This window comes from Wolffia australiana, chromosome 11 (genome assembly GCF_029677425.1).
Source record: "Wolffia australiana isolate 7733 chromosome 11, ASM2967742v1".
Classification (NCBI taxonomy): Eukaryota; Viridiplantae; Streptophyta; class Magnoliopsida; order Alismatales; family Araceae; genus Wolffia; species Wolffia australiana.
The window spans coordinates 8,597,109-8,606,644 of NC_135845.1; the positions used below are offsets into that span (position 1 = coordinate 8,597,109).

General features: G+C 44.2%; 2 protein-coding genes across 2 annotated transcripts; both read left to right on the plus strand.

Moving 5' to 3' along the window:
• Positions 1 to 2,300: 2,300 nt before the first annotated feature.
• LOC144709064 (uncharacterized) lies at positions 2,301 to 3,848 on the plus strand. The gene is made up of 4 exons (XM_078582469.1): positions 2,301 to 2,753; positions 2,861 to 3,413; positions 3,497 to 3,693; positions 3,783 to 3,848. The coding sequence occupies exons 1-4, from the start codon at positions 2,622 to 2,624 to the stop codon at positions 3,846 to 3,848; spliced, it is 948 nt and encodes a 315-aa protein (XP_078438595.1). The 5' UTR covers positions 2,301 to 2,621.
• Positions 3,849 to 8,319: 4,471 nt separating this feature from the next.
• On the plus strand, positions 8,320 to 9,536 carry LOC144709665 (uncharacterized). Its single transcript, XM_078583273.1, has 3 exons — positions 8,320 to 8,531; positions 8,613 to 8,687; positions 8,815 to 9,536. The coding sequence occupies exons 1-3, from the start codon at positions 8,397 to 8,399 to the stop codon at positions 9,022 to 9,024; spliced, it is 420 nt and encodes a 139-aa protein (XP_078439399.1). The 5' UTR covers positions 8,320 to 8,396; the 3' UTR covers positions 9,025 to 9,536.

Below are 9,536 nucleotides of genomic sequence, written 5' to 3' on the forward strand. Positions count from 1 at the left end.
ACCCGTGGCAGATTTTCCTCAACACTCCTCTGTCTCCCTCGCTCTCTCTCTTTCCGCCCTCTCTCTCTCTCTCGACCTCTCTCCCCCTCTCCTGCTCCTTCTCTCTCCCTCGCTCTCTCTCCTCTCCGTCTCACCCTCGCTCCCGCTAGTTCTCTGTCTCTCATTCCTCTCTCGTGCTCTCATTCTCTCGTGCTCACTCTCCCCCTTCTCTTTCTCATTCTCTTGGTCTCCCGCGGTCGTTCTCTCCCCAAACTCTTTCTCGCCCTCTCTGTCTCTCATCCCCTCTCTCTTTCTCGTTCTCTCTCTTTTCGCCTTCTCTCTCTTTCTCGTTCTCTCTGTCTCTCATCTCCTCTGTCTCCCTCACTCTCTCTCCTCTCCGTCTCACCCTCGCTCCCGCTAGTTCTCTCCCTCTCTCTCTGTCTCTCGTGCTCTCTGTCTCATTCTTCCACTTGTTCGCTCTCCCTCTCCCCACATTTCTTAACACCTCTCTCTCGCCCTCTCCCCCACTCTCTCCCTCTCGTTTTCTTTTCCTCTCCGTCTCTGTCTCTCTGTCTCTCTGTCTCTGTATCTGTCTCTGTCTCTCTCTCTCTCTCTCTCTCTCTCTCTCTACTGATGTAGCCCTCTGTCTCGCTCGTTCTCTTCCGCTCTCTCCCTGTATCTCTCTCCCTCGTTCCGGTCTCACCCTCCCTCTCGTTTGCTCTCCCTCACTCCTATATCCCCATCTCTCCCGCTCTCACTCTCTCCCTCCCGTTTTCTTTCTCCCTATTTCTATCCTACTCTCCCATTCCTCCCTCCCTTCCTCTCTTTGCCACCGGCTCTCCCTCTGCTTTCGCAACGCCCTCTCACTCTCACCCTCTTGCCCTCTCTCTCACCGTCTCTCCTGCTCACCCTCTCCTCCTCTCTCACCCTCACTTTCTCTCTTACTCTCTCTGTCCACCTCCCTCCGGCTTCACCTCTCTCTTCCTCTCGTTCTCTGCTCGCTCGCCCTCACTTTGGCTCTCCTTCTCTCCCTATCTCAATCTCTCTCATTCTCTCTCATATTCTCTCATACTCTCTCCCTCTAGCCTGCTCCCTCTCCCTCGCGCTCTCTTTCCCTACTGAACTCTCTCCTTCTCGCCTGCTCTCTCACTCTCTCTCCCTCTCACTTCCTGTCTCCAGCTCTGACTGAAGATTGATTGTCCATCTCTCCGAGAACGCCGCATCATCTTCCCTCTATTGGAGATCAATTTTCTCTCCCTCACAGTCTCACTCTATTGAAGATCGAGAGGTGTTCTCAGCCACTTTCAGCCAGGTATAGCAGCCTTTTTCTCTCTCTTTCTCTCTTTTCAACGCCTCAATCTCTATTTCCATCCACTTGCAAGATATTCAGTGTGGATACTCCAATATCCATATTTGGATATCGTTATCGATATTGGGACATGGATATCGATATCGGTTATTTAGATTTGGATAATTGGACATGGATATCGACATTCCACGATGTCTATATTTCGACATTGGAATCCATTTTTCAGATTTCCATATTTGGATATCGATATCGACCTTTTAGATTTTCATATTTGGACTTCGATATGGATATTTTAGTCCAGGCCATAAGAATCCTCCTGTGTCATGCAGCTGTAAGATATTCAGCCAAAGCAAAAGAGAATGTAAGTATCATACTGATTACCAAATTGCCTCTGTAATAATTATTTACATTATGCTTCTGTACCTGTTTGTCAAATAGGGCCGATGACCGAAATTTTCTTTTTGGTTCGTATTCAAGTGATGTATGCTCAAGTGACTCCGATGGATATTCAAGTGAAGAATGGAATGAAGAATTTTGTAACGGGCGGAGAAGTAGAAGAGAAGAACGTTAAGCAGAGCTATGTGGTGATGATGAGGGTGAAATTATTTTGAGCGCACACAGCGGTAGAAGATATGATCCTGGGTGCCCCAACGATAAAATTACAATGCAATTGGGCATGACATTTGAATCAGGTTCACAATTTAAAGCAGCCGTGAAGAACTACGCCGTATACAACGGGTTCAATGTTAGGTTTAAAAGGTCTACAGAGAATATAGTGGAAGTTGTATGCCAGGAACATTGTCCATGGAGGATATATGCCAGTTGGGGTCCTATGAGGGAGGCATTTGTCATAAAGGCAGTAAATGATGAACATAGGTGCAATAGGGCTCCCACGAACATACAAGCCGATTATCGTTGGATCGCGGAACACTTCTTAGATGTTATTCGAAGGGATATGAACTATAGGGTAGATCATATGATGCAAGAATTGCTGGAAAAGTATGGAATCATAGTTTCGCGGGGCACATGTTATAATGCAAGGTCTTGGGCGCACAAGATTCTTCATGGTTCTTTGAATGAGCATTATCACAGTCTACCCTGCTATGTGGCCGAGTTACAGAAAGTGGGTAGGAACAGTACCTTCCAGTTGGAGGTGATGCATGACATTCATAATTCTTTGCCTAGGTTTAGCAGACTCTATATTTGCTTCGAACCTCTAGCAAGGGGGTTCCGTGAGGGCTGTAGACCAGTGATTGGGCTGGATGGTTTTTTTTTTAAAACCGAATTGAAGGGGCAGTTGTTGAGCGCCGTTGGGAGGGATGGGAATAACTAGATGTTTCCTATTGCTTGGGTGGTGGTAGAAGGGGAAAATCAAGCTTCTTGGACTTGGTTTATTAGCCTGTTGATGACTGATTTAAGAATTATTGATGGCTACGGTTGGACTATTATAAGCGATCAGCAAAAGGTATTTAACTTTCTCATTCGCCGTATTATACTTATCTTAAGACTTACTTGGTTAAGGTAGAATCAATGTTGTGCACTAAAAACCTGATATGCTTTGACATTTCGCAGGGTCTAGCGAATGCAGTGGCAGGCTTTTTACCTCGTGCAGAGCATAGGAATTGCGCAAGACATATTTATTCAAATTGGAAGAAGAAGGGACACTCCAGTGACATCTTGAGGAACCTATTTTGGAAAGCAGTGAAGTGCACAACCCGTGAAGGATTCCAGAGGGTTATCGGACAAATGGAGACATTGAAAGAAGCATCTGCGCAAGATTTTGTAGAGGTAGGCGTACAAAAGTTTTGCAGGGCTTTTATTTCTGAAAAGCCGAAATGTGAGGTTATTGATAACAACATGTCTGAGTGTTTCAATAGCTTCATCTTGCCGAGTAGGTCTCAACCTATCATCGACATGTTGGAATACATTAGAAGGGCAGTCATGGAGCGTATAGTGAAGAAGAGGGAGTTATTCTCCGAGAGTGCTGATTCCTTATGCCCTCAGATAAGACGGGTACTCGAAGATAATAGACTCAAGTGTAGGACATGTAGTGTTATTCATGCCCGCATTCTATTGCCTGCATTCACTTTATCTGAGCAGACCCTACTAATTACGTCAACGAATGGTTGAAGAGGGATTCATACCAGCTAGCTTACAGTTATGGTATTTCGCCGATGAATGGGAAAAACCTGTGGAGGGAAAATGAGGGAAGCTACCTCTTCCCCCCATTGGCGAAGAAACAACCGGGAAGGCCAAAGCGCAGAAGAAGAATTGACGCTAGTGAAGCCCGTCCTAGTGGTGTACGATTGACCAAGAAAGGCGTGCAAATGCACTGCTCTCTCTGCAACCAAGGCGGCCACAATAGAAAGACATGCAACAATACAAGGCCACAACCTGCATACGAAGTATGGATTGAGTTTTATATTGAACTTCCATTATATCCTCAATTTTCCATAAACCTGAGATATTAAGCACATCTTGAACAATCATACAGGGATCACAGTTTTCTTCGGGAGGATTCAGCAAATTGTTGAAGAGCATGACAAAGTTCCAAGTTTGACTGTTTCTTCATTTTAATTCACTACTCAGATATTTGTTGGTCAGTACTTGGATATTAATCAGTCAGCATATTTTATAGGTATTAGTATGCCACCCGTCTTTGTTCTCGAGTGTTACAAGTCGTACAGGGGAATATTGAATTCCCTATATATTTCAGGATATTGAAATATTGAATATCAATATCAAGTTATATCGATATCAATATCCAAAAACTGATTTCCGGGAATATTGATATCGATATCGAATATTGATAGTGCGGAATATCGATATCAATAACTGAGAGAGAGACTGCAAGAGTTATGGAGGGATAGAGGGAGTAGCTAAAGAGAGTAGAAGCGGGAGAGAGCAACAGAGAGAGAGGGGGTGACAGGGAGAGCCGGAGACGGGAAGTGAGAGAGCAGGCGAGAAGGAGGGAGTCTCGTCCATCATCATCCATCATAATCATCATTCATCAATCATTATCATCATAATCTCACCGCAGCTGCCGGAAAAATGCTCGTCGTAGTCGTTAACAACGGCATCGAAGCTGTCCACATAGCCCTGCAGGCCGGATGATTTTCCATGGCCTTCGTACTCTACGCCGTAGACCGCGTATCCCGCCTTGGTCAGCCGAATTGCCGTCCCTGCAGTGATACCATTCAATTCCAAGTCCATCAATCCTCCGCTATTCACTTATTTGTCCGCTTATACCATCCGATATTCTCCATCCACTCACCTCTCATCAAGATGCCGCCCTCCATCGCATACCCTGTAGGACACAGATAAATGGGAGAGAGATGCACATCGATACCGTAGATTGATAGACTGATAGATAGAGTGAGAGAGATGGGGAGACAAGATATAACAAGAAGTTGAGATAGATGAGAGAGGGATGGAGAGAAGAGACATAACAAGAGATGGAGATAGATGGGAGGGAGAGATGGGGAGGCACGATATAACGAGAGATGGAGGTAGACGAGAGAAAGATGGAGAGACGAGGCATAACAAGGGATGGAGATAAATGGGAGAGAGAGATGAGAAGACAAGATATAACACGAACCTGAGATAGATGAGAGGCAGATGAGAGAGAGAGATGGAGAGGAGACATAACAAGAGATGGAGATAGATGGGGAGAGAGATGGGGAGACACGATAGAACACGAAATTGAGATAGATGAGAGATGAGAGATGAGAGAGAGAGAGATGGAGAGGAGACATAACAAGAGATGGAGATAGATGGGGAGAGAGATGGGGAGACACGATATAACACTAAATTGAGATAGATGAGAGAGATGGAGAGGAGACATAACAAGAGATGGAGATAAATGGGAGAAAAAGATGGGGGGACACGATATAACTAGAGATGGAGGAAGACAAAAGAAATATGGAGAGACAGTACGCAACGATATATGGAAACGGATATATGTGGGAGAGAAAGAGAAGGAGAGACAAGATATACCTTGAGATAGAGATGGGGAAAGATGAGAGATAGATGGGGAGACAAGATATAACAAGAAATGGAGATAGATGAAAGAGAGATGGAGAGACGAGACATAACAAAAGATAGAGATAGATGGGAGAGAGAGATGGGGAGACAAGATTTAGAAAGTGATTTAAGGGGAGAGAACGACCGCGGGAGACCAACAGAACGAGAAAGAGAAGGGGGAGAGGGAGCACGAGAGACAGAGTGCACGAGAGAGGGATGATATTGATTTGTGGAAATATTGATTTATTGCCATAGGTTTCATAGCGATCGTTAAGTTCGCGACCATCATAGGCATACAACTTGGTTAATGCAAAATAGAAACCCATTGTTTGATTGTTGTAGCCGAGGACGTCTTTATCGATTGCGCACTTGTCCTCGAGTTTTATTGAGATTTTGGTTGGACTGCAAAGGAGATGTATCTCATAAAGTATGTAAGAACTGAGAGGTGGAATCTCAGGTAAAGTCTTGAAAACATAAATCTTGATGAGTGAGTCTAAGATTTTTTAGATTACCGAAGGAGAGACTTTTATATACTCAATGATGCAACGAATGATCTTAGAAACCTGGGCAACATAAAGTTCAGAATTCTGCATACAAAAGGTGGTAAGTCAAGATGATCTCCATTGAGGGCTTCAATAGGCCTAATTAAACTCCTCTTTAGTTGATTTTAAGAACATTTCTGGTTTTTTTATAATGAATGATAATCATATAAGTGAACAATTTGTTCTGGGAATGATTAAAATATTTCTGCGAAAGAATCTGACTAGCTTTACGATGAAGATGAGGAAAACACAATTCTCTAGACAATATCAGTCATGATTTTAAGGGATCAATCCGATGCGAGATTGTGTAGCCTACAAGTTTTAAATAACTCGAATCTCCAAATCATGTCTGAGCGAAAGATTCATTTTAATCCAAGCCTTGGAGGCTACCCACGGCCCTCATTTCAGATTTTTGAGATTCCTACAGACCGATCTCCGAAACCAATTCAAATAAAAAAGAAATCTTTCTGGAAAGGCCTCCGAGCGTCGATATTTCAAAGCTGGAAATCGCATGAGAAAAAGAAACAAATAACAATGAATATCAGAGACGACGGGATTATCTAAAGCGAAAACCTTGTATTTTACTTTCCGCTGCTAAAGAGAGAGAGAGAGACAGAGAGAGAGAGAGAGAGACAGAGAGACAGAGAGACAGAGAGCACGAGAGACAGAGAGAGAGGGAGAGAACTAGCGGGAGCGAGGGTGAGACGGAGAGGAGAGAGAGCGAGGGAGACAGAGGAGATGAGAGACAGAGAGAACGAGAAAGAGAGAGAAGGCGAAAAGAGAGAGAACGAGAAAGAGAGAGAAGGCGAAAAGAGAGAGAACGAGAAAGAGAGAGGGGATGAGAGACAGAGAGAACGAGAAAGAGAGAGGGGATGAGAGACAGAGAGGACGAGAAGGAGAGAGGGGGGGGGAAAGAGAGAACGAGAAAGAGAGTGGGGATGAGAGACAGAGAGAACGAGAAAGAGAGAGGGGATGAGAGACAGAGAGGGCGAGAAAGAGTTTGGGGAGAGAACGACCGCGGGAGACCAAGAGAATGAGAAAGAGAAGGGGGAGAGGGAGCACGAGAGAACGAGAGCACGAGAGAGGGATGAGAGACGGAGAACTAGCGGGAGCGAGGGTGAGACGGAGAGGAGAGAGAGCGAGGGAGAGAGAAGGAGCAGGAGAGGGGGAGAGAGGTCGAGAGAGAGAGAACGAGTGGAGAGAGGGAGAGACGATGAGAAGGAGAAAACGGGAAGGGTGAGCGAGGGCGAGAAAAAGACGGACGGCCGGCGATGGCTGAGGCGGCCGGAGACGGACGGCGGCGGCGGCGGCGGGCGGCGACGGGCGGCGGCGGCCAGAGACGGGCGCCCGCGGTGGCCGTCCGCGACGGGCAGCGGCGGCAACGGCCAGAGAAGTCCAGAAGCTGACGTGGAGTCCACCTGGTGCGGATGCCATCGTGGAGTCTACCTGGCTACCAGGTGGACTCCACGTCAGCTTCTGGACCATCGCTGGCAAAAAAGAAGACGCCAAATGGCGTCTTCTGATTGGCGCGTGCTATATTTTGAACAAAACTAAAAGTTTGTGCTACTTTTTGAACGAAAAACGGAGTTCGTGACGTTTCGTAGAATTTGCCCAAAACCTAAACAGAATAACGCTTCGTCCAACTACAACGGCCTCTTAGACCTGTCAACTATAGGCATTTATTCTCATGGGAGCCGTTACTGGTCTACTGCTTAGAAAAAAAACTTAGTTTTGACGTATATTCAAATTTCTTACGCAAAAAACAAAGTAATATCCTTTTTGAATACTCTGCCTTTTAAAAAAGTATCGGTTCATCGCATAAACGTCAATGGGTTTGCGTCGGCAGGTACAGAAGAGAAAACTATAAACGTTGACAGACCGAAATACAGCATGATTCACATGTACATCACCAAAAAATACATATAATTTACTAATATATTACGTACAAAATTTGGAATCAACTTTGGCCATAAAGTTGACGGTATCGAGCGGCGATATCCAAAGTTGATGATACCAAATTTTTATTTCTCCAAATATGATCGTCCAGTTGAAATGTTAACTAAAATACCGCTAAAATGAGACGATCTATAAAAACAAGAAGATGATATAGACTAGGTAATAAAAACACGGGTTTTCTTTCTCGCGTTCATTAAATCCAGACGAAACTGACGTATTTTTCATTGGTTTCAAAAGTAATTAATCTCTTTGAGCACGTTGATAATAGCACTTGATTGCACCGTCTTTACGGCTTGATGACATCTCTCCAAATGCTTATCAACGGAACTGACTTCTTTCTCTCCAACTTTCGCGGAAATCACTCTCGTTCTCTCATTCTTTCATTCTTGTAAACGGGTTTTTATCTACTACGTTTGTATCGGAACGAACTGGGAGAAGAGACGATAAGAACGAATTTCCTTGCGGAATAACCGGGTCAAAGAATACCCGGAATACTCGGAAATTCAACATGAACCCTAAACGCCGATTAAATCCCATTCCAAACGGCTCAGAAGCGACTTGAGACTTCTTCTGTTCTTCGCACTGCGATGGATAGAAAGAAAGAGACTGAGGAGATTGAAGAAATGGACTTCTTTTCCATGGATGCAAAACGGGGGGAAACGGAGGCGGCGGAGGAGAAGAAACTGTGCACCGTTCATGAAGAACACGGTGAAAAGGTCAACGTGGGTAGACGAAATTACTGATTTTTGTTCAGTCGGTGAAGAGATTGAGCGCCGTTAACTTTGATTTCCCTTCGTTTGTAGACGGGTTTGGAATTGTTCTACTTCGGATCGAGGATGAAGGATAAAGTTAAGACGGAGGGGGAGAAGAAGTTCGATGTATGTGAAGTTTAATGTTTTGGTGCAGAGTTTTAAGTTAAATTCGATGGGAAGATAGTTTTTTTTTTTTTAATCTTTGAAGGAGATGAAGATGAAGAGGGTTGAGAACTTAACGTTTGGTTTTCAGGTGAGTAAATTGGAGAAGGCCATGGCGATGATGAACGAAGAGAATCGTCTTCTTAGAGAAGAAATGACTCGCGTTACCGCAGAGTACAACTCTTTGCATACTCGTTTGATGCATTTAACGCCACCGCCTCAAAACTCGATTCCTCAAGAACACGAGGTAGATCCATTTTCACTACTCTTTTTATTAAATATCAGCATTTGCTTCCATTAATCCTTGAAATATTTCTCGTGTAAGTCCGCTCGCATCGCCGTTTTTCGAAGAAAAATCATGGATAGTCTTTGCCTGTTTCCTTCGGGATGAATTCTCGACAGGAAAGACTCGTTCTCGTTTATCATTTATTTGTTAATTACTTTTGTATTGTTTCATCGGAAGTTCTTGGAGTTTTTGTATTACTTGTCCCACGCCGTCTCTGGTTTTCGCTATTTTTCTGATTGGATTGTTAACTACGAAGTAATAAAGAGAGTTAGTAAGAAAGTTGTAACTTATGTAATGCTACGCCGTCTCTGGTTTTCGCTATTTTTCTGATGAGATTGTGAACAATGAAGCGATAAATGGAGTTGGTAAGAAAGTTGTAACTTATGTAATGCTACGCCGTCTCCGGTTTTCGATATTTCTTTGATCAGTTGTGAACAATGAAGCGATAAATGGAGTTGGTAAGAAAGTTGTAACTTATGTAATGCTACGCTGTCTCCGGTTTTCGATATTTCTTTGATCAGTTGTGA

Excerpts from the sequence above, each read along its gene's own strand:
- LOC144709064 (XM_078582469.1), top strand. The coding sequence starts at position 2,622 with ATGTTTCCTATTGCTTGGGTGGTGGTAGAAGGGGAAAATCAAGCTTCT. Across the intron at positions 2,754-2,860 it reads TTATAAGCGATCAGCAAAAG|GGTCTAGCGAATGCAGTGGC; the intron begins GTATTTAACTTT and ends GACATTTCGCAG. Across the intron at positions 3,414-3,496 it reads ACTAATTACGTCAACGAATG|GAAGCTACCTCTTCCCCCCA; the intron begins GTTGAAGAGGGA and ends GGGAAAATGAGG.
- LOC144709665 (XM_078583273.1), top strand. The coding sequence starts at position 8,397 with ATGGATAGAAAGAAAGAGACTGAGGAGATTGAAGAAATGGACTTCTTT. Across the intron at positions 8,532-8,612 it reads AACACGGTGAAAAGGTCAAC|ACGGGTTTGGAATTGTTCTA; the intron begins GTGGGTAGACGA and ends CTTCGTTTGTAG. Across the intron at positions 8,688-8,814 it reads AGGGGGAGAAGAAGTTCGAT|GTGAGTAAATTGGAGAAGGC; the intron begins GTATGTGAAGTT and ends TTTGGTTTTCAG.